This window comes from Primulina eburnea, chromosome 14 (assembly GCF_022965805.1).
Source record: "Primulina eburnea isolate SZY01 chromosome 14, ASM2296580v1, whole genome shotgun sequence".
NCBI classification, from domain to species: domain Eukaryota; kingdom Viridiplantae; phylum Streptophyta; class Magnoliopsida; order Lamiales; family Gesneriaceae; genus Primulina; species Primulina eburnea.
In genome coordinates, this window is record NC_133114.1 from 17,672,126 (window position 1) to 17,695,523 (window position 23,398).

General features: G+C 37.1%; 1 protein-coding gene and 1 long non-coding RNA gene across 3 annotated transcripts; one reads left to right on the forward strand and one right to left on the reverse strand.

Annotated features, from left to right (window-relative positions):
• Positions 1–861: 861 nt before the first annotated feature.
• Positions 862–14,591, reverse strand: LOC140812682 (uncharacterized). Its single transcript, XR_012113733.1, has 2 exons — positions 14,445–14,591; positions 862–1,017 (listed from the first exon to the last, which is right to left on the reverse strand). It is a non-coding gene; the product is annotated as an uncharacterized lncRNA (long non-coding RNA).
• A 2,228-nt stretch (positions 14,592–16,819) lies between these two features.
• Positions 16,820–20,223, forward strand: LOC140813335 (uncharacterized). 2 transcript variants are annotated; one of them, XM_073171834.1, is made up of 10 exons: positions 16,820–17,576; positions 17,656–17,826; positions 17,907–18,572; positions 18,669–18,767; positions 18,834–18,890; positions 18,967–19,041; positions 19,120–19,176; positions 19,247–19,431; positions 19,510–19,972; positions 20,055–20,223. In XM_073171834.1, exons 3-9 carry the CDS (start codon positions 18,389–18,391, stop codon positions 19,846–19,848), a joined length of 996 nt encoding a protein of 331 aa, XP_073027935.1. In that variant the 5' UTR covers positions 16,820–17,576; positions 17,656–17,826; positions 17,907–18,388; the 3' UTR covers positions 19,849–19,972; positions 20,055–20,223. The 2 variants fall into 2 exon arrangements, with proteins under 2 accessions (XP_073027935.1, XP_073027936.1); XM_073171835.1 differs by having other exon boundaries at positions 19,256–19,431.
• The last annotated feature ends 3,175 nt before the right edge of the window (positions 20,224–23,398 follow it).

Genomic DNA, 23,398 nt, shown 5'->3' on the forward strand with positions numbered 1-23,398 from the left:
ATCATTGGAACGAATAAGGAAATTCAAGAAGTTGTGTCATACTTGAAGGAAGAATTTGAAATGAAGGATTTTGGAAAAACAAAGTATTGTCTGGGTTTACAAATTAAACAAAAAGAATGTGGAATATTTGTTCACCGGAAAAATTATACAGAAAAGATCTTTAAACGTTTTAATATGGATAATCAAATCCTTTAAGTACTCCAATGGTTGTTAGATCATTAAACATAGAAAAGGATCCATTCCGTCCATGTGAAGATGATGAAGATATTCTTGGTCCAGAAGTACCATATCTAAGTGCTATCGGTGCCCTTATGTATCTTACAAATTGTACAAGGCCTGATATATCTTTTGCCGTAAATTTATTGGCAAGATTTAGCACATATCCAACAAAGAGACACTGTAACAGAATTAAACATATATTCCGTTATCGACGAGGAACGACAGACTTGGGACTTTTGTATTCAAAAGATGCTAATCCAAGTATAATTGGTTATGCCGATGCTGGATACTTATCTGATCCACACAAGGCACATTCTCAAACTGGATATGTATTTACTCGTGGAGGCACTGCAATTTCTTGGCGTTTACAGAAACAAACTTTAACGTCTCACTCATTTTTAAAAGTCTACTGGACATTTTTTCCCTTAAATAAAAGCTCGCATTTTCGAAATATCATTTAAAATAATTGTCTTTATTTTACAATAAAAATATCACAGTTTAAAATGAGCAACATCAAATGTAAACGTAAAGGAGTAAAAATCGTAATAGAAAAATATAACATTTAAAAATGATCTTAAAAATTTGTCAGTAAAAATAGCGCAGTTTAAAATAACCCAACTCGTCTACAATCATACGTAAAAATAAACGTATAAAATTCTTAAAATCATCAACGTATGAAAATATTCATCTCCTCTCAATCTCATAAATCGTAATGCGGAAAACATGTGGTCCTCGGGTCGTGTCACCTTACCAGGTCTGCCTATTCAGAGTTCGGCACATCCAGTCTTCATCACTAAGCTCACCTGCATCACACACGCCTAGTGAGTCTAAAGACTCAGCACACCTGCACTGTTAATAACAAGCACATATACCTAGCACACAACAGTGAAAAATATCATACTCAACATATCTTTCATGAACTTAAAAGCATAATGTAAACGTGTTGTGTAAAATCATGTCATGTCAAAGCATGTCATCTCATATCATCATATACGTAAACATATCTTTCATGAACTTTAAAAGCATGAACATCAACGTCTCGTGTAAAATCATGTCGTGTCATATCATCATATACGTAAACATATCTTTCATGAACTTTAAAAGCATGAACATCAACGTCTCGTGTAAAATCATGTCGTGTCAAAACATGTCATCTCATATCATCATATACGTAAACATATCTTTCATGAACTTTAAAAGCATGAACATCAACGTCTCGTGTAAAATCATGTCGTCTCAAAACATGTCATCTCATATCATCGTATAAGTAAACATTTTCTTTTTTATTGAACTCAATTCATTATATGTGACTTTCGTATCATCATGTCACCATGTCAGTCGATGGATCCATCTACGTGTAACCACAGTACTGGGCGGCGAGGACACTAGCGACACTCTCACCCGTCAATTGGGCCTTGGCCTGTCATATCATCATATCATGTCAATGGAAATACGATCGTCGGGCTCCCTCTGGGGTCTTTTCCCTCACGATATCTCCAATCATATCGTCGTGTCATCGTGTCATCGTGTTAGTCACAACTAAATCACTTCCTTCAAAACGTGTCATCATATTCATCACTTAATAAAATCATGCATATACGTAATTTTTCCTTTAAACCAAGCATGCACCGTATTTATCATAATTGCGTAAAAATCGTAAACATGATGCATAAACATTTAAAACATGATAAAATGTGCTCAGGGCGCTGTCAGGACCAAAATTTCATCCCGGGTGCAAAATGAGCATTTTGCCCTTGGAAATCCAAAAATTACGTTTTGCCCCTAGAAGTAAAATTTCACCTTTTTGACATTTTCTTAATTCCATTGACTCTAACATGTCCAAAATAATTATTTAATCCTACATGAACTTTCTCATATTTTTATTTGGCTTAAATCGATGACCTTTAAATTAATCTTTAACTATAACATATTATTGTGTTTTAATCCCGAATTAAACCAAACCTTAGCATAAAATTCTCAATTTAAAAACTTACACTTTCTAATAATTATTTGAGCTTAAATATAATTTTCCATAATTTTATCAAGCCTAAATCTAGACGTTTCAATTAATTCTTTAATTAACCTTTCGTGAGGCGACTAAATCTCGGATAATTCCAAAACTCATTATTTTGATCCGAAGGTTACCAAACTCCTTAAAATGTTTCAAAACATTTTTAAAAGCATTCCTAAACGTAAACTTGAGCCAAATTCACAACTTAATCGAATTGTTTAAAAACTTAGACCGGGGTCTCGATTTTAACCCGAATCGAACCGAAACTTAACCAAAACTTTCCCAAATTTTTACCATACTATAAAAACATCTAAAAGGTCCTAAAAACCTCAAAACCATACCTTTAGACACATGAATAACAGTGTTTGAAACATAATTACGGCGTTTGACAAATTACCAACTGATCATACGAACCAACTGAATCTAGTAAACTGATCTACGCAACTGAAACACAACTTAGTTATTCTTCTCTCCAGCTAAATGACAAGCAGCTGATTAATTCAGCTGAACACGTCATTTAACAACCGACAGATAGTACCACTACAGTCTGCAACTATTAGTGGGACGCCGCATTTCAGAGGTCACAGAGTACGACTGTCAGAAGAATAATGACGTGACATATCAACGGATATAATATTCAAACAGAAGTTAATGTTACAGTTGAAAGGGAAGCTTATAAATAGTTAAAGAGAGCAGCTGAAAACAGACGACACACGACGAAAAACGCACAACGCATTGAGCTTGCTGTTACGCTGCAAAATTCTCTACTCGCATTCAAATATCAAAATCTCTCGCTTACTTGTTCTATCAGTAGAATTCAGGCTATATATTTGAGCTTACTAGCACTTTGTAATTTCTGCTACATTCTTTAAATCGTGCTAAGATCAGTCAAGGACTGAAAAAGCATTTGTAACTAAGAGTTTCAGTTTTGGCAGTGTTAAGTCCAAAGTGAAGTGGGTCAGTACAAGTCTTGTATTTGATCAAAGTCTTTTAGTGTATATCCTATCTTTGTGATAGAAGGGGTGACGTAGGAGTTATTCAAGTCTCCGAACATCCAGAAACAATCGTGTTCTTTTTACTTCAGTTATTATATTTCAGTTAGATATTCTATCTTTCAGTCAGTTCTTATTCCGCAACTGCTTTCGTCAGTTTAACTGATTGTCATTGACTGACGTGATATCTAGAGTCAGTTTGTAACATAACTGAATCCAAATCTTCGAAGAGAAAATAAAATTCGTGAAATGTTTATTCAACCCCCCTTCTAAACACTTTCCATCCGATTAACCGATCCTTTCAAGTGGTATCAGAGCGGTTATATCTCGTCTCAGAATATCTTACTCAAAATTGTTCAGTATGTCTTCTTTTGACAAGATCCCCATGTTTTCCAGAGAGGATTTTTATGACTGGAAAATAAGAATGCAGGCTCACCTAGCTGCACAAGATGATGATATGTGGTACGTTATAACTGACGGACCCATGAAGATTTTGAAAGCTAACACAGCTGTTACCATTACTGATGGGGCACCTCATCGTATAGAAAAGCCCAGAGAAGAATTGACAACAGAGGATAAAAGTCAATTTGGATAATGTGGCAAAGGACATACTATACAAGACGCTGGATAAAGTAACTTTCAGTAAAATCAAAATGTGCAAGACAGCCAAAGAGATTTAGGAGAAGCTGATCCAGCTTTGCGAAGGGAACGAACAGACCAAAGAGAACAAACTTTCTGTTGCTGTTCAGAAGTTGGACAATATCAAAATGAGAGCTGGTGAAACGATGCATGATTATGATGAAAGAACCAGCTGCATCATCAATGAATTAAATGCACTTGGAAAAGTGTACACAAACAAAGAAGTTGCATTGAAGATAATCAGAGGTCTTCCCAAAGAGTGGAACGTGAAGACCATGGCAATGAGGGAATCCAAGGATCTCAACAAAGTTAAGATTCATGATCTATTTGCTGATTTGAAAGCTTACGAGTTTGAGCTGCAAACTCGAGAAGGAGAATCTTCTACTTCAGCAGCCACGACTGCTTTAGCTACTGTTAGAACAGAACCAACTGGTTCAGTTGAAAAAGTTGCTGATCAACTAAGCAATGATGCCATGTCATTGTTCATCAAAAAGTTCGGAAGATTTATGAGGAAAGGTCAGGGAAATTTTTAGAATAAATATCAAAGAAGCAATTCCAAGGAGGAATCAAATGCTTGCTACAACTGTGGCAAACCTGGTCACTTCATGGCTGAGTGTACCAAACCCAAGAAAAATAGTCAAAGATCAACTGAAAGAAGGAAGAAAACATATGAGCACAAAAAGAGATCCAAAGATGATAAGAAGTTCTCCTGGAAGAAGCATGAAATGCTCTTGGCTGAAGAGAGCAAATCAAAATGGGCAGAAACTGACAACGAGAGGTCAGAACCAGAAACTTCATGCAGTTCTAGTGACAGTGAAGAGGAAGTGAAATGTCTGATGGCTGGTGACACAGAACTGGAGTCTAGCAGTCAACATGTATTTGACATTAGCTCAACTGATTTAACCAGAGAAGAACTTATTTCAACATTGTATGATATGGTTAGTGAGTATCAGAAGCTTGCCTTATCATTTGAAAAGGCTAGAGCAAAGCAAACTGATCCAATAGACAATAAAACTAAAACTGAAGAATCAGTTGATATGTTGAGTCTGAAAAGGAGATTGCTGAACTCAATACTGAAAGAATCAAGGATCAATTAATGATTCAAAAGTTAATGCTTGAAAATTCAAAGCAAACTGAGCTTATTCAGGCTTGGAACAAATCATCTGTTGCATTGACTGATATACAGAACTCACAGAAATCAGTTACTGATAAAACTAGTTTAGGGTTCAGTAACCAAGATGAAATGTCTCCCAAAGATACTCGACCAAAACTGAATATGGATAAAGGAAAATACATTCATTTTGTCAAATCAATTATGGTAAAAGAACAACCGGAGCCAAGTAAAGTGGTTGAACAGCCAACTGAAAGTATGAACAAAGCTAGAAAACATGGTATTGGTTATAGCCCAAAGGTTGTGACTGATTCACGTAGTCAGCCACCAAAAAGTTTTAGCAAAAATTATTCAAATGGCTACTCCAATTACTATAACAGGAAGCCAGTTCAGAAAAGATACTGGCTGAACAATCAGTTGAACAAGGCCAAATCACATGTTGTATCTTCTGCACACTATACACCAAGCACACACAGATCGGGAAAAACCATCTGGAATACGGCAACTGGACGGTCAGTTAGACTGATCCAAGTCTGGATTCCTAAAGGATTAATGAACTTTGGACCCAAATAAAAAAAGGTACCAAAATCTTATCTTGTGTGTGATTGCAGGTAACAGGTACAAGCATTGAATCAATATGGTACTTGGATAGTGGATGCTCACGCCACATGACAGGAGATTCAAACTTATTATCTCAACTGGTTAAGTACACTGGACCAAACATCAGTTTTGGAGATAATTCTAAAGGTAAAACTGTGGGTAAGGGTAAACTTATCCATGGTAACTTCATCATTAATGACGTTTTATTAGTTGAGAATCTCAAGTATAATCTGATTAGCATCAGTCAATTATGCGATAATGGATTCTCAGTTCAGTTTGACAAACATTCTTGTTTAGTCAAATGCTCAACTAATGAGGTGATCCTAACTGGCAAACGGTGTGGAAACACTTACAAACTCAGCTAGAATGATCAACCTTATCCACAGTATGTTTTATAACTTCCAAATCTTCAGAAAACTGGTTGTGGCATAAGAGATTAAACCACCTGAACTTCAAATCTATTGCTTATCTAAGTAACCGCTATCTTGTCACTGGTTTGCCAAAATGGATTTTATCAAAGAAAAAATTTGTTCAGCATGTCGGTTTGGTAAACAAGTAAGATCTTCTTTTACAAACAAGGGCCATAAATCTTCTTCCCGATGCTTAGAACTGTTGCACATGGATCTATTTGGTCCAATACCGGTCATGAGCTTAGGCGGAATGAAATACACCTTGGTGGTTGTAGACGATTTTTCAATATTTACTTGGGTTATTTTTCTCAAAACAAAAGACCAAATTGCTGCACAACTGATCAAGATTTTCAAAAGATTATTAAATGAAAAATCAGTTGGTATTGATAGAATCAGATCCGATCGAGGAACTGAATTCATCAATCAAACTCTTTCAAATTTTTTAGAAAATGCTGGAATTAAGCATGAGCTCTCAGCAGCTAGAACTCCTCAGCAAAATGGTGTAGCTGAAAGGAGAAATCGGACCCTTAAAGAAGTTGTGAGAACAATGCTTGCTGATTCCGGTATTTCTCAAAGATTTTGGGCAGAGGCAGTAAACACTGCGTGCTATACTCAGAACAGATCAATGATTAATAAGAATCATATGAAAACACCTTATGAGATCTGGCATGGAAGAAAAAGTGTGGTTTCCTACTTCAAAATATTCGGCTGCAGATGTTTTATTCTTGACAATGGCAAAAACTATTTAAAAACTTTTGATGCAAAATCTGCAGAGGGAATATTTCTTGGATATTCTTCGGTGAGCAAAGCATATAGAGTTTTTAACAAAAACTCTTTGAATGTTGAAGAATCTATCCATGTCGTTTTTGAAGAAACTGTACTAACTGATAAGCCAACTGATCAAGTTGAGCTAGTGGATAGATTTACAGATATCAGGTTAGAGGATGATGATGAAGAAGACAATCGTATGAATCAAAACAACCTCCAAACACCTGAACCAGAAGTGTTAGATCAACCAGTTGAACCAGAAGCTGTTTCTAACAATCAGTTGATAGAGCAACCAAATGTTATTCAGTTACCAACTGAAACTGCTCCAACTGAAACTGAAACTGAAACTGAAACTGAAAACATTCAGTTTCCCACAGAAGCAGTTGCTGACTTAGAAGCAACAAACGCTGAACTCAGATGGAAGAAATCACATCCTCCAGAGTTGGTGATAGGTAATCCATCTGATCCGGTAAGAACAAGAAATCAGATGCTCAATCTATTTATTCATTCAGCCTTTGTATCACAACTAGAACCAAAGAAGGCTGATGAAGCTCTTGCTGATCCAAACTGGATAAATGCAATGCAAGAGGAGCTAAATCAGTTTATCCATAACAATGTCTGGAACTTAGTTCCAAGACCAATTTCAAAAACTGTCATAGGTACAAAATGGGTTTTCAGGAACAAACTGAACGAAGGTGGTTCAGTTGTGCGCAACAAAGCAAGGCTAGTAGCACAAGGATATAGACAAGAAGAAGGAATTGATTACGATGAGATATATGCACCAGTTGCAAGACTAGAAGCAATCAGAATATTCCTTGCCTATGCTTCATTCAAAAACTTCAAATTCTATCAAATGGATGTAAAGAGTGCATTTCTGAATGGCCAGTTGCAGGAAGAAGTCTACGTTGAACAACCTCCAGGTTTTATCAATCATCACCTTCCTGATCATATCTATCATTTGAACAAAGCATTATATGGTCTTAAGCAAGCTCCAAGAGCTTGGTATGAAACCCTTTCAAAATTTCTAACTGATCACGATTTTTCTGTTGGATCAGTTGATAAGACATTGTTCAAATTCTCCAAGAATGATCATATTCTACTCGTTCAAATTTATGTTGATGACTTTATTTTTGAGTCAACAAACCCCAAATTATGTGAGAAATTTGCTAAGTTAATGCAGGAGAAATTTGAAATGAGCATGATGGGTGAACTGACATTCTTTCTTGGATTACAAGTGAAGCAACTGGAGTCGGGTACTTGGAGTCGGGTACTTTCATTAGTCAAACTAAATACACAAAGGAATTGCTGAAGAAGTTTGGCATGGAATCGTGTTCAGCTGCAAGTACTCCCATGAGCTCATCAGTAAAACAGGACATTGATCAAGGGGGAATATCAGTTGAGACGACGCTTTACAGATGTTTAATAGGTTCATTATTGTACCTAATTGCTAGTCGTCCTGATATTGTATTTGTTGTTTGCATGTGTGCTAGATTTCAAGCAAATCCTAAGCAATCACATTTTATAGCTGCCAAGTGTATTCTAAAATATCTTAAAGGCACACAAAATGTTGGGTTATGGTATTCTAAAGATTCATCTTTCAATTTAGTTGGATATTCAGATGCAGATGCAGGATGTAAGCTTGATCGTAAAAGTACAAGTGGATCATGTCAGTTTCTAGGAGACAGACTGATCTCTTGGTTCAGCAAGAAGCAAACATCCATAGCAACTTCCACAACTGAAGCAGAATACCTTGCTGCTGGAAGCTGCTGTGCCCAACTGCTCTGGGTTCAGCAACAACTGAGAGATTATGGAATTGATGCTAAAGAATCGCCCATATTTTGTGATAATACAAGCATGATTGCTATCACCTACAATCCAGTTCTTCACTCGAGGACCAAGCACATAGATGTCAGGCATCACTTTATCAGAGATCGTGCTTTAAAGAAGGACATCAGATTGGAATATGTCTCAACCGAACAACAAGCAGCTGATATATTTACCAAACCATTGGCAGAGACTAAGTTTTATCATTTTCGCAATATACTTGGTTTAATTGAGTTATCTTAATCAGTTTTACTGTTCCCATATCTGGGGTTAATCCATTTATGTCATTTATTGATTCTTAATTCAGTTTGTCATTTATTGTTCAACTGATAAGATTAACTTTCAGGAAAATATGAAAAAAAATAACTCTTAACATGCATCAAAGAAATTGGTGCGGATTACATCAAAGTACTCCTCCTCTACATAATTCATCCACAGGGTTAACCATCCTTTTAATTCTCCAGTGGATGTCTTGGAAAAACTATCAGAGTCGACAATACTTTTCAAAGTCTCTCTCTGCTTGTAGAGCAGTAGCTGATAGACATGGCCATCATCAAAGAAATCAGCAGTCTCAGCAACGTGCAAACGTTCCCGATATTTATCCACCTTGGCCATCAGTTTAGGAGTGTTCACTTCTCCACACTCGTACAACAATTGGGGTTCTTGTAGATCCTCCCAGAGTCCTCTGGAAGACCGCCTCTTCTATGGAAGTCTTCCTACTCTCCATGGTCGTCTTCATGAAATCCTCAGCCATATCCGGAGCCTTTGAACTGCTTGCATCTGCCATTCTCACTGTTGAATTTCTGTTTGCTGATGTATTTGCAACTAATTATTCTACTCTTATTTATAGACCAGGACAATGAAGCTGAAAGGACGACATCATTACAGCAGACGATTAAAATCTCCTAGCATAAGCTTTTATTTGATTCGTCTCGCTTAAGTTCTCATAATTTTTATATGCATTTATTAAGGGGGGATATTGATTTTAAGAGGTTCACTGAGAAGACAAATGTTAGTAAATTCTCAACTGAAAGGACACAATTTTACAAACTGATCGTTCAGTTGGGTATTTCACTAATCTTCTCATATAAGTTAACTAATTAATCATATTATATTCCAAATCAATTGACGTCACTGACTGCTATCTCATGATGAATCTCATTTTAAAACGTGGATGCATATTAACCGTTTAAATTATACACACGCTTACAGCACACGTACACACGTTGTCATTCAAAAATTTTATGGACTAACACGTGTCCAGAATTTGAATAGTCACTTACATAAGTACCTTTCCCCGCTTCATTTCAGTTTCTTCTTACGTGTACATCAATTCTCAAGAGAAAACTCATCACTCTGAGCTTGTATCTTGCAAAATTTCAGATTTTCTCAATCTCAGAAATGGCAAATCAAATTCAAGACACTTATTGAACGCTATGGCTATCAACTTTGAATCAGCCCTAACAATCGAAGAAGCTGATGTGAAGAAAGTCTTTCTGAAACTTGAATCAGCAGGGTTGAAAACTTTCTTAGGGCTATTCTCTCAAGAAATCTATCCGAAGGAACTTCAAGATTTCTATTCAACTGGATTTATCGACTCTGATGGAAGCATCATCGCTACTATCAACAATCAATTATTAACCATCTCTGAAGACTCTCTTGGAGAAATGTTTTTGCTGCCTTCTGATGGGTTAACACAACTTACTGATGTTAAAGCATCTGATGTCGAAGAGATGCAAACATTACTTTCTGTTGATGGATGGAAAAGCAAAGTTTCCGATCCAAAGAAGGAGCTGAAGCACGAGGTACAGTTACTGGCTGACATTGTAGCCAAATGGCTATTGGCAAAGGCAGGATCCTTTGCTGCGTTAACTATGGAGAAATTTCATGCCATTACCGTCATCATGGCTGGACGAAGACTCAACTGGAAACATCTTCTTTTCACCATCTTGAAGAATATGTTCTCTTCCACCAAGCAGTCTAAGGGTTTTGCTATTCAGCTGAGCTATTTGATGAAATTCCAAGGGTTAATAGCTGATGACTCGGAAAGATTATCCAAATTCAAAGTGTTCAATGCCAAGAATATTCTGCCGCCAAGAACTAAGTTGGACATCTCTCCTCATAAATTCATTAAGATCAAAAAGGAGATTGGGACGCAGCAGGCTGCTCCCAAATCAGTAAAGATTGCCAAGACTCTAGCACTGAAGAAGACGTCAAAGCGCAAACTGATTGTCAGTGATTCTGATTATCAGAAGACTCCATCTCCTCCAATTGTCAAGAAACCGTGAACACTGAAAACCAAACCTGCTGCTACAGTTGAAGTCATACCAACTGATAGAGTGATGGAATCAGGAGCTCAACAGCCAATCCAGGTTGTTCCATTGAAGGCAGTCCCAACTGAGTCCTCAACTGAGGATCAGTTACCCCTGTTCAAAATTCTGCCAAAGAGTAAAATCACTGAATCTAGTGATAAAACAAGACTTGCAGGGGTCAAAGCTCCACTTATTAATATCTCTCCTTACTCTCCGTTACCATTTGCCAGACCTACCGGAGTTGTGCTCAGAGAAGGAATTGATGCAACTACGTCGGGATTAACCATTCCTCACATCTTGAGTGACCCCAAGGGCAAGGGCAAAATTTAAGAAGAACCCAGACCTCAAATGCCATTCAAACTCATATTGATCTTATTTGGCAAGAGGTCAATCAATTTGCAGAAGAGAAGCTTCAAGTTTTTGAAGAATGGTTAAATTTCAAAGTCCATGTTTTTGCCAACGACCTCCGCAACAAATCTAAGCTGAAAAGATTCATTGCTCTGGAAAGAGTATTGCTGAAGATGGTCAAAGCTTCTTCCACTTATCAACCGTTGCAGAGGAAGAAATACTTTTTTGATCTTTCACGAGAAAAGAAGCTGCAGCAGATTGTTACTGAGCTCCGGCAAAATTTCAATCCCACAAGTCCAACTGCATTCAATGACAAAGCAGTATATGCTCGACTGAAAACAGATTTGATCAGACTGCAAGCAGAAATTAAACACTGGGAAATGGATCAAGAACTGATCATCGCAGCAGCATCTCAAGAAATCGCGACTGAAAAACCAACTGAACATTCAGCTGGAGAGCCTGATAAGGACACTGCTGCTACCTTCTCTCAAAAAGCAGATGTCTCCTCATCTTCAATTTCTCCATCTACATCCTTGTCAGCACCTCCCATTAATGATCCAAAGATGTATTCAGAAGCTGATTTGACACTGGCGCATATTGATGAAATCATTCAATCAGTGGTTCAAGAAGCTTCAATCGATGAACCATTGTCAGTTGATCACTCCGCTGATCAAGCAGCTGATAAGAATCCCAGCTCAATTGAAGAGCCAGTTAAGGCTGCCATCTCTGAACAAATTGATCCAGCTGAGAATCCAGAGACTCTGTTAACTACTTCTGAAAATCCTCCAACTGATGAGTCAGTCAGAATCTCAGAGGATCATCCAGCAGAAACTTCAGTTCATGACACCCTAGTTGAAGATCCTGCCATCTCTCACATTCAGCAGGAAAGCGCAATCAATGATCAACACCAATCTTCAACTCATCTGGTCCAAGTACGAAACTGAAACAGTTGTTCCAACATCGACTATTGCTGAAACAGTGATTTCTGAAAGGACCATGGTGGTTTTTGATCAAATCTCACAGTAGACTGGCGCATCGGATCAGCCGAATCCTCAATCAGCCAAAGATCTTGATTTTGTTCTTGAAGAAATTCAGGATATTCAGCATAATCTACACAGAGTGATTAATGATTTGTACAAGACTCAACATACTCAATTAGAGCACTCTCTGAAACTAGAACATTCTAAAGCTTTCAACTCAGAGAAACTGAAATCAATTCAAGAAGCTTTAACCTCTCTTTCCCAGTCAGTAGACGCAATTCAAAAGAATAAATGTTTGGCTCAGAGTCTATCCATTACTCAAGACGTTATCAGCAAGCGAGTTGAAAATCTGGAGACGCTGGTGACAAGAAGAATAGACTCGTTGCAAACCACAATGCTCTCTGATGTCTCTAACATATCTGCTACTGTCAATATCTTATTAACCGATGTGCGGAAGTTATCCCTTCAAATGGGGTTATTTGACAAAAAGGGGGAAGAAATCAAAGAGCGGCTAGATCAACAAAAGAAGAGCTGAGTCATTGTCACTGTCTGTTATTCTTTTCAATATCAAGAATTTTATGTTATCTACGATGAGCTCAGTTGTTCAGTTATTTTGTGCTTAGTTTTGTCAAACACCTTAAAGGGGGAAATTGTTGGAAACATAATTACGGCGTTTGAAAAATTACCAACTGATCATACGAACCAACTGAATCTAGTAAACTGATCTACGCAACTGAAACGCAACTCAGTTATTCTTCTCTCCAGCTAATTGACCAGCAGCTGATTAATTCAGCTGAACACGTCATTTAACAACCGACAGATAGTACCACTACAGTCTGCAACTATTAGTGGGACGTCGCATCTCAGAGGTCACAAAGTACGACTGTCAGAAGAATAATAACGTGGCATATCAACGGATATAATATTCAAACAGAAGTTAATGTTACCGTTAAAATGGAAGCTTATAAATAGTTGAAGAGAGCAGCTGAAAACAGACGACACACGACGAAAAACGCACAACGCATTGAGCTTGCTGTTACGCTGCAAAATTCTCTACTCGCATTCAAATATCAAAAGCTCTCGCTTACTTGTTCTATCAGTAGTATTCAGGCTATATATTTGAGCTTAATAGCACTTTGTAATTTCTGCTACATTCTTTAAATCGTGCTAAGATCAGTCAAGGACGGAAAAAGCGTTTGTAACTAAGAGTTTCAGTTTTGGCAGTGTTAAGTCCAAACTGAAGTGGGTCAGTACAAGTCTTGTATTTGATCAAAGTCTTTTAGTGGATATCCTATCTTCGTGATAGAATGGGTGACGTAGGAGTTATTCAAGTCTCCGAACATCCAGAAACAATCATGTTCCTTTTTACTTCAGTTATTATATTTCCGTTAGATATTTTATTTTTCAGTCAGTTCTTATTCCGCAGCTGTTTTCTTCAGTTTAATTGATTGTCATTGACTGACGTGATATCTAGAGTAAATTTGTAATAGAACTGAATCCAAATCTTCGAAGAGAATATAAAATTCGTGAAGTGTTTATTCAACCCCCCCTTCTAAACAATTTCCATCCGATTAACCGATCCTTTCAAACAGGCCAGCAAGCTGCTGTAATTTACAGCATGTGCTAACCCGAGGCCCTAACCACCATCCTTCCCATACCAACGCTCCTAGTCCTTAGCCAATGGGACCAGCCCCTAACCCACCACACCTGGACCGCCCTCAGGTCCTTCTAGGTCTGCTGAACTCATGGTCACGCCCTTGAGCAAGTCGCAACTCACCAACAACCGCTATACACCTAAGATAGCACACCCGCGGCCACAACCACAACAATGCTACTACGGTTCTACAAGCCATACCAGCAGCGTGAGATCCACTCTAATACATGGCTCAGACCCCACCTGGTCTGGTCTGGGCCGTGGTTCAGGCGCTGTACACTAAAACCAAAGAATCCGAGCCACCCTCTAAAAAACCCTTCACTCGGACCTCACTTTGCTGCGTCCAGCAACAAACCGGATCCCCAAGCTATCATCTTGACACCACCAGCAGATCCTATACATTCAAGACCGCAACCCCTTGCACTCAAAATTTCAGAAAACGTGAACAACAATCTTATGATGCATGAAAACACATGGAAACCGAAAATCTTTCATGTAAAGGCTTAGATCGAAAATCTTTCATGCATGAACCCAATCAACAGAATATAAACGTGTATGATACAGCAATAAAAGTACATGGCGTGCCTGGATGATTTGATGAACAAGAACGAGAAGAGGAGACGTCGGATGAATTTCTCCTTGCAAGAAAAGAGAAAACCGAAGCTTTCTTGATGAAAGCTCTGAAAACCGAGATGCTCAACAGCTGGGGTATGCTGAAAATGGAGAGAAGAGCGATAATTGGAGGTGAGTGTCGGTTGCTTCCATTTATTAGGTGTAGGGTAGGTTTAGGTTTATTTTAATTATAGTTTAGGTTAATTAAATTGTAAACTAATGGGCCTAAATTAAAATAAAAAGGGTTTTAAGCCCAATAAGATTAACATTAGGCCCATTAAATTCATACACACTCTCGAAAAATATTTTGTGTTGGAAAGTTTTTGAAAATATTAGCCAAACCATCAAAAAGTCCCATGATTCGATAAAATTTGCGTACCGCTAAAAATTAAAATCTTGCGGGTAAAAATACCTAATAATTCCCAATTCTTGAAAAATACCTTTAAAAAATTTTATATTAATTAATAAAAATTAATCATCTAATAAAATAATTTTCTTGAAAATTCTCCGGTCTCCGATCCTCGTTTGAGCGCGAAATGCAACTTAAAAATCTTTAATGCATGAACCTTTAAACTTTCATGAAATAAATTCTATTATGAAATAATAATGCATAAAATGCACAAAAATAACTAAACCCATAATTTATAAAATAAACATGTATTTAATGCTTTAAAATAAATTAATAAAATACCAAAGAAATTTAATAAATTGCATGTATGTGGTTTACGTGAACTTTACGATTTTCGGGACGTTACACAAACACTCGTAGCAACTTCATCAAATCATGCCGTGATTATTGCACTACATGAAGCAAGCCGTGAATGTGTGTAGTTAAAATCAATGAGCCAACATATCCAAATCTCATACGGATTATCATTTGACGAGAAGCCTGTGATACTATATGAAGATAATGCTGCATGTGTTGCTCAAATGAAAGAATGATACATAAAAAGTGACAGAACTAAACATATTCCTCCTAAGTTCTTCGCATTTACCAAGAAGCTTGAGAAGAATAAATACATTGATGTTCGTCATATTCATTCAAGTGAAAACTCATCAGATCTCTTCAAAAAGGCACTTCCTACGGCAATATTCAGAAAGCACATATATAATATTGGGATGCGCAATCTACGAAATTTATGAAGAATTGTTCGTGTCAACATGAGGGGGAGTTTACGTGACTGCACTCTTTTTCCCTTACTATGGTTTTTATCCCAATGGGTTTTTCTTAGTAAGGTTTTTAACGAGGCAGTATAAAAACACATAATGAAGACAATCATTATGATCATCATCACAAGGGGGAGTGTTGAAAATTAATATTTAAAAAATGTATATTGAATATTTGAATGTTGAAAATAAGAATTGTAAATATTGAAAATTAGTGTCTGATAATATAGGTAATGATAAATTTATTTTTGGATTATTTGTAAAGAAATTCTATAAATAGCCTCACCATTTGTGAAGAAATTCACAATTGAGTAGAGAGAAAATTTTTATAAAGTATATAGTTTGGTAAATTTTGAGAGTTTGAGATTTTTACTTTTTACCATAAATTTTTACTTTTTCACAACAGTTTTAAATTATACACTAAATAAGGGGACACGTGTCACATAATAAATTAGGTTTGGTCGACCATAAAATTTGGGCGACCATATTTTTTTGATGGTCGACCATAAAAGTTGGTCGACCGCCTTCGCACAAAATCATTACGCACACACAGCGACAAAAAAACACAAAAATTCGACATAAACACTGAATAAACAAATCGAAATAAACGCGAACATTACCACATTTTCGTTTGCCATTTAATCGATTGAGTTTGCGTGTCGCCTTTGAGAGAAAGGTTTTTCTTCTGGGAACGGAGGGTTTACGTTGAGGGAGAGGGAAATTTTAACGCAACAGACTGTTTAATCGATTGTTTAAAGAATTTAAACTTAAAACCTAGGGACAGAAATGTAAATATACCTATGGATCCTTTTTTAAAAAATTAGAGTCCCTTTTCCCTAATTTTCCCTAAAATTTCCCTCTCCCTAACCGTAAACCCTCCGTTCCCAGAAGAAAAACCTTTCTCTCAAAGGCGACACGCAAACTCAATCGATTAAATGGCAAACGAAAATGTGGTAATGTTCGCGTTTATTTCGATTTGTTTCTTCAGTGTTTATGTCGAATTTTTGTGTTTTTTGCTGCTGTGTGTGCGTACTGATTTTGTGCGAAGGTGGTCGACCATGAAAAAAAGATGGTTGCCCAAATTTAATGGTCGACCACCTTTTTCGGTCGACCATTTGTGGTCGACCGAAATAATAGGTCGACCACAATATTTATAGTAAGGTTTTTTTTCCGTAACTTTACTAACGTATTTATTTTTTGTCACAAGTCTATTTGCCGAGGAAACTAGGTAGAGATGCAATTTTTCGATGCAAATTAACAATTCAATCGAGATACAAAGAGATTGCTGAGAAAATTCATCGCTATTTGAACAATGAAGAGAGAACCCATTTTTTCGAGCAGTCCCCTTTTGGTAATTTGGTTAGGTATTATAGAGATTTTAACATTTCCAGTCAAATTATATGGTATTTAATGAGTAATCAGATAGTTGATAGTAGTAGTGATGATTTATGGATGGTGGTGCGCAAAAGGCCAGTTAGATTTTCTTTGTTAGAGTATTGTTTAATAACTGGTCTAGATTGCGCTCTAGAGCCTGAAGATTTACCAGATAGAGGTGTATTTGGCACCACACACTTTCTCGGAAAGTCTGATATTGTTTTGAGTGATTTGGAGGGAAAGATTATTGTCCAAGAGCAGAATGAGACGGGTATAGACGTGGAGAAGATAAAGATGGCTAGTCTATACTTCTGTTGTGCCATGTTCGGTGAGGCGACGATGAAAAAGACGATGAAAATCGACCCTAAATACTTGAGGCTTGTAGATAATTTGGATAGGTTCAACCATTATCCCTGGTGTAGAGTAGCCTATCGGGATGCGGTCCGATGTTTGAAGAAGGACCATTTAGGGCGATATAATTACCTCATCGAGGCACAGGGTCGAAAAGAAGTTGAAGGCAGCTTCCTTGTGGGTGGTTTTGTTCTCCCTCTGCAGGTTTATTATTTTTTGTATTTTAAAGTGGATTTGTTATCTTTATTTCTATTAATAACATTGTTTGAAATTTATGTTACAGATCCACGCTTACGAATGTTATCCGAGCGTGGCACAAAGGTTTGCAAGGAGAAGAGATGTGGAAGGTTTGATGTTGCCCAGGATGTTTCACTGGGTGACTAACACGTGGCCGTCAAACCGTGCCCCAACTGGTGTTGATATAACTGCAGCCTTTGGTGATTGTCCTATAGATGTAAGTAATATGAATTGATTTGATATTATAATTGTGGACATTTGTTTTAATTAATATGATATGTTATTAATTATATGCAGGATTGTCTTGGTTTTTTGACTCCTACTCCCGAGGAGCTAGTGTCACCTTATTATACGACTGGGCTTTTTGTTGATTCTGCACCTGATGCGTTCATCACTCAGGTGCTCGAGCTCTGGAGGCAAGGTCAAACAGTCATCTGTAGTGAGCACCCTCTGGAGTCTCCCTCAGTCCAGCACACGCTTTCTGCACATTCAACTCCGGATGTTTCTGGCCCCTTTATATCAGTCCAGCACACTCCTCTTGCACATGAATCTCCGGATGTTTCCGGCACCCGTTCTGGTGATCTCAATAGATCCAGCTCTAGCACCAATTCTCCTATGCCTACGGGTCCTAGAGTACACTTTGGACTCAATCCTTCCCGCAACCCATCGTCCTTGGAGCATCGTTTCGAGCGGCGGTTGACTGCCTTGGAGGATTCCGTTACGTCTATGCATATTAAGTTGTCAGCGGAATTTATTGAGACCAGGGCGTGTATCAGGATATGGCTTTAGATGACATGAAAGCGAGTTTTAATCTTCGTCTCGATGAGTTGAGATCCAGTTTTACTGAACAGATTAGAGCTGATTTTGCTGAGATGAGGTCTAACATGCCAGTGATTCTGGACAAAGATTTTAGCGTAGCCTATAGCAGAGGGCGGAAGAGGAAATCAACGGAGGCAGATTTTGGTGAGTTAATTTTATCACTTATATTTATGTTTATGTAATTGAATGATGTAGTAGAATTGTCATTATTATTTTAATTTGTTTAATGTACGTTGTTAGGTATTGATGATAATCTGGCTAAGGAAATTGGCAGTAGTAGCCAAACACAACAATTATTTGAGCCTAACCTTCCAGTCATTACAAAGGAGTCCTCAGAAGGTGAGTTAATGTACTTTTTTGATTTTATATTTATGTATAGTATATTTAACATTAATTTTTTTTTAGATATGCAGGTGACTCCGGATGCGCGTAAGTCAGGTGGCGAGGCGACCACGTCGAGAGGTTATTACACGACACCTTGTCTATTCATATTTGCATTAAAGTTGTTATTATTTTAATTGTTTAATGTACGCTGTAGGTGTGGATGAAAATCTGGCTACCGAACTGATATTTGAGCCTATCCTTCCATGCATTACAGAGGAGTCCTCAGAAGGTGAGGTAATGCACTTTTTTTATATTTATTTTTAATATTTATGTATAGTATATTAAACAATATACTTTTTGTTTTTAGATATTCAAGTGACTCCAGATGCGCGTATGTCAGGAGGCGATGCGACCACGCCGAGAGGTTATTACACTATACCTTGTTTATTGTTCATATTTGAATTAAAGTTGTTACAATCGATCATTTTACGCAGCGATTATAGATGACGGTGTGAGGCCACTTGTGGAGACCGTGACACTGAAGGTAAACAAGTCGCTGGCGCAAGTTAGGGCATCGATGCTCGAACGTTCTCCAAGTAGGATTCGAGGTTTTTATGCCGAATATGAGAAGTCGTTTTACGGGTCCATGGCGATCGCAAACTCACGTGTTACAGCCTCTGTAAGCATTTACAAAGCGTTTAAATTTGAAGAGAAATTATTTTAAAACATTGAAAACCTTTTGTTATGTTGAATTTAGCAAATCGACGAAGCTCTCCGTGGATTGCTTGAGATGCAGATCCGACATCCTGAAGTGATGTCGCCAGAGGTGTCATTGATGGACAGACATTTCTACAGTGCGATCTCAATTTTGGCTGAAGATAAAGATAAAACTTTCAAAATAACTGTGGCAGGAAATGTGAGCAAAGTGAAGGGTAGTGATCCAGAATGGCCGCGTCTGTTGTGGGAAAAGACACGAAGAATTCTCATCCCTGTCGACAGAGATGGGCGCTGGTTTTTGTTAAAACTCGTTACAGGGGTGAATAAGTGCATTATATATGACTTGCAGCGAAGACACGATCCCAAATTAAAGATCTGAATGAGGAAATAGAGCCCATACTTATAAACGCTGCTCGTCTCCTGTCCATTGTTGGGAACAACCCACACCCCGAGAGGCCATGGAATATAAAACTACATGAAGAAATCCATGCTAAAATTTTACAGTACGTTGTCAACTTTCTATTTAAAATATAATAACTTCATTAGAATAAATATTTACTTCTCATTTTCTTTTCTTTTTCACAGTGAAGATTCCAGAGCATTTTTGTTAGTTGTTGCTGATACTCTTTGTCTAGGAAGAGTGCGCAAGTAGTACTAACTTTAGATGATAGATTAGTATATGAGTTTAGATATTTTTTAGCTTGTAATATGTTCCTAAATGATTGGTGATGTTATGTATCGGACAATTTTCAGTAATTATTGGAACATTGATTCTTGTTTAGTTCACTGGTAGTTTTTTGGTCGACCACTCTCCTTTGTGGTCGACCATTCTCCTTTTTTGGTCGACCAATAACTTTTTGGTCGACCACTCTAGCTTTTTGGTCGTTCAATAGCTTTTTGGTCGACCACTAGTTTTTTTGGTCGACCACTCTAGCTTTTTGGTCGACCATTAGCTTTTTTGTTCGACCAATGTGCTTTAGGTTTTAGGATTTAGGGTTTTAAGGGTTTAGGGTTTACGGTTTAGGGTTTAGACCTGTTAATTCACGATTTAAATTGTGTGTTTTAAATTACAATCTCAGTATTTTGTTACATTTTAAAAATATGAATATGTTATATGAACCGTGTAATCACAATCAAACTATTTTGTTATATTTTAAAAAATATGAATCGCAATTTCACGATTATGTTATATGTAACAATTGAAATGTGTCACAATTTCACAAACATGTTACATTTAAAAAACCAAATGAGTCGTAATTTCAGGATTATGTTATATGTTTTAAATTACATATGAATCATAGAATCACAATCTCAGTATTTTGTTACATTTTAAAAATATGATTATGTTATATGAACCGTGGAATCACAATCGAACTATTTTGTTATATTTTAAAAAATATGAATTTCAATTTCACGATTATATTATATGTAATAATTGAAATGTGTCACGATCTCACAAACATGTTACATTTAAAAAACCAAATGAATCGTAATTTCAGGATTATGTTATATGTTTTAAATTACATATGAATCACAGAATCACAATCTCAGTATTTTGTTACATTTTAAAAAATATGATTATGTTATATGAACTGTGGAATCACAATCGAACTATTTTGTTATATTTTAAAAAATATGAATCGCAATTTCACGATTATGTTATATGTAATAATTGAAATGTGTCACGATCTCACAACATGTTATATTTAAAAAACCAAATGAACCGTAATTTGAGGATTATGTTATATGTTTTAAATTACATGGTAATAACAAAATCACAACAAAAATATGAATATGAATCTTAATTACATATGAATCACGGAATCATAATCTTACAACTTTCCTAATTCGACAATTATTAATATATATAGAAAAAAAAGTAATGGTCGACCATCAAGCTCATGGCCGACCATTAGCCTTTTGGTCGACCACTCTAGCTTCGTGGTCGACCAAAAAAACTAATGTTCGACCATTAGCTTGATGGTCGACCATTAGTTTTTTTTTGGTCGACCATTAGTACAATTTTGGTCCACCCTCAGGCTATCTCTTGCTGAATTCACCGATTGAAGGAATTATGTTTTGTTTTCTTCTGCCAACTCTCTTCTCTAACAAAGGAGGCAACACCAATGGAAAATTAATGTTGCGTTGCCATTCATTTTCTTCCGGAACGGGGTACACAGTCTCTGAGTAAGCCATGACCATGACATTGTAGAATAGTACTCTGAACACATATCATATATATCAATCTTGGCTAACCCACTGGCTGCGATGGCATGAGTACATGAGATTCTATCAATATTAAAAACTCGACATGTGCATCTTTTTGATTCCAGGTCCACTATGGCCGAATGTCCACGACTCCTAACATCAAACTCTAAACGTCCTAATTCAAAAACTTGCATTCCCTGGGCATCTGTGAACCTGCTACGAGGAATTCCCTCGATCGTAGGGGTCATATTACTGTTACTTGCAATTGATGTGTGGCGATATCAGGCAAACCAAGATGGGGTCTTTGGACAATATGCTCGAGTCCATCTATCAAGTGAGTCTCTCTCGTCCAAATATTGCGCTGCCTCAGGATATCTATTCCTAAATTCATTGTATGCAATATCAAACTCGATACCCTTATAAATTTTTGCAATGCGCAAAAACATTTCGGTTGCACCCTTTCTTTTGCATCTAGTTTTCATGTTTTGAGATAAATGCCACGTACAATAACCATGATGCGCATTCCTATATACAGTAGAAACCGTATTAATGATTTCTTGATGCCTGTCTAAAATTATCACCAATTCATCCTCGTCTGGTACTAATTCTAACAACTTCATTAAAAACCAACTCCACGAAGAAGTACACTCGACATATACGATTCCCCACGCCAAAGAATATTGGTGATAATTTCCATCTTGTGCCGATCCACTAGTAAAACACCATTATAATTGCCCTTCAACCACGTACCATCAATTGATACAACTTTTTGCATACTTCGATATCTTCTGACGCATGCACCAAAAGCAAGAAACATATACTTGAATCGATTTTCCTCGTCGACAAATATGTCTGGTATGCTTCCTCGATTCATCTGCTCAACCATGTGCAAATAACAAGTCAATTTAGTAAAACTCCGCGTAGGATTACCTTTCAACATATTGTCTGCTAGTTCTTTCACTTTTCAAGCCTTGTAGTATGGTATATCAGCATTCATACTATTGCGCATCATCGACATCACTGCTTTCGGTACAATTGGCACTGGCTGACCTTGGAAATTATCCACCAACATATCATGAACAACAGCAGAACTCGCTCCACGGATTCTCTTTCGTCTCCTAGTCAAACCACATGTGTGTGTGTTGCAATATGTCCGAACAGAGAATGCATGTGAATCATTCTTAATCTTTGGGGTCCAAATTCTTCACTTACAATCAGACACTACACATTTTACGGCGTACACTTTTTGGCTACTTTTAACCGTCTCAAATTCAAAGCAAGCTTCCAAACTTATTCTAATTAGCTCTTTTTTCACCGCTTCTCGGTTTAAAAACTCTTGACCAACAAACAAGTTTGAACCATCCGTGAATGAAATGTGTCATTATCAATATCCACATCTGCAACCAAATTTGCGTCATTAATTGCAACCACATTTGCCTCGACCTCATTTGCGTCATTACGTGCTTCATCACATAACTCGACTGTGTTACTATGATCCACATGCACGGCATCCACATTATGTGCTTCGTCAAAAAAGTCACTGCTACTATTACGATCCACAGAAACAATATTCAAGTGAAATATTCATCAAAATGCCTCTGTTCATTGACATTGCAATTGTTTTCATCAATACCATATCTGTGCACATTATCAAAAGAATCAAAAGAAGCAACACTTTCAATTTCAACTTGAAGCACTGGCCTACTTCACAGACAACCAAG

Excerpts from the sequence above, each read along its gene's own strand:
- LOC140813335 (XM_073171834.1), top strand. The coding sequence starts at position 18,389 with ATGGCTTTAGATGACATGAAAGCGAGTTTTAATCTTCGTCTCGATGAG. Across the intron at positions 18,573-18,668 it reads ATCAACGGAGGCAGATTTTG|GTATTGATGATAATCTGGCT; the intron begins GTGAGTTAATTT and ends GTACGTTGTTAG. Across the intron at positions 18,891-18,966 it reads CGAGGCGACCACGTCGAGAG|GTGTGGATGAAAATCTGGCT; the intron begins GTTATTACACGA and ends TGTACGCTGTAG.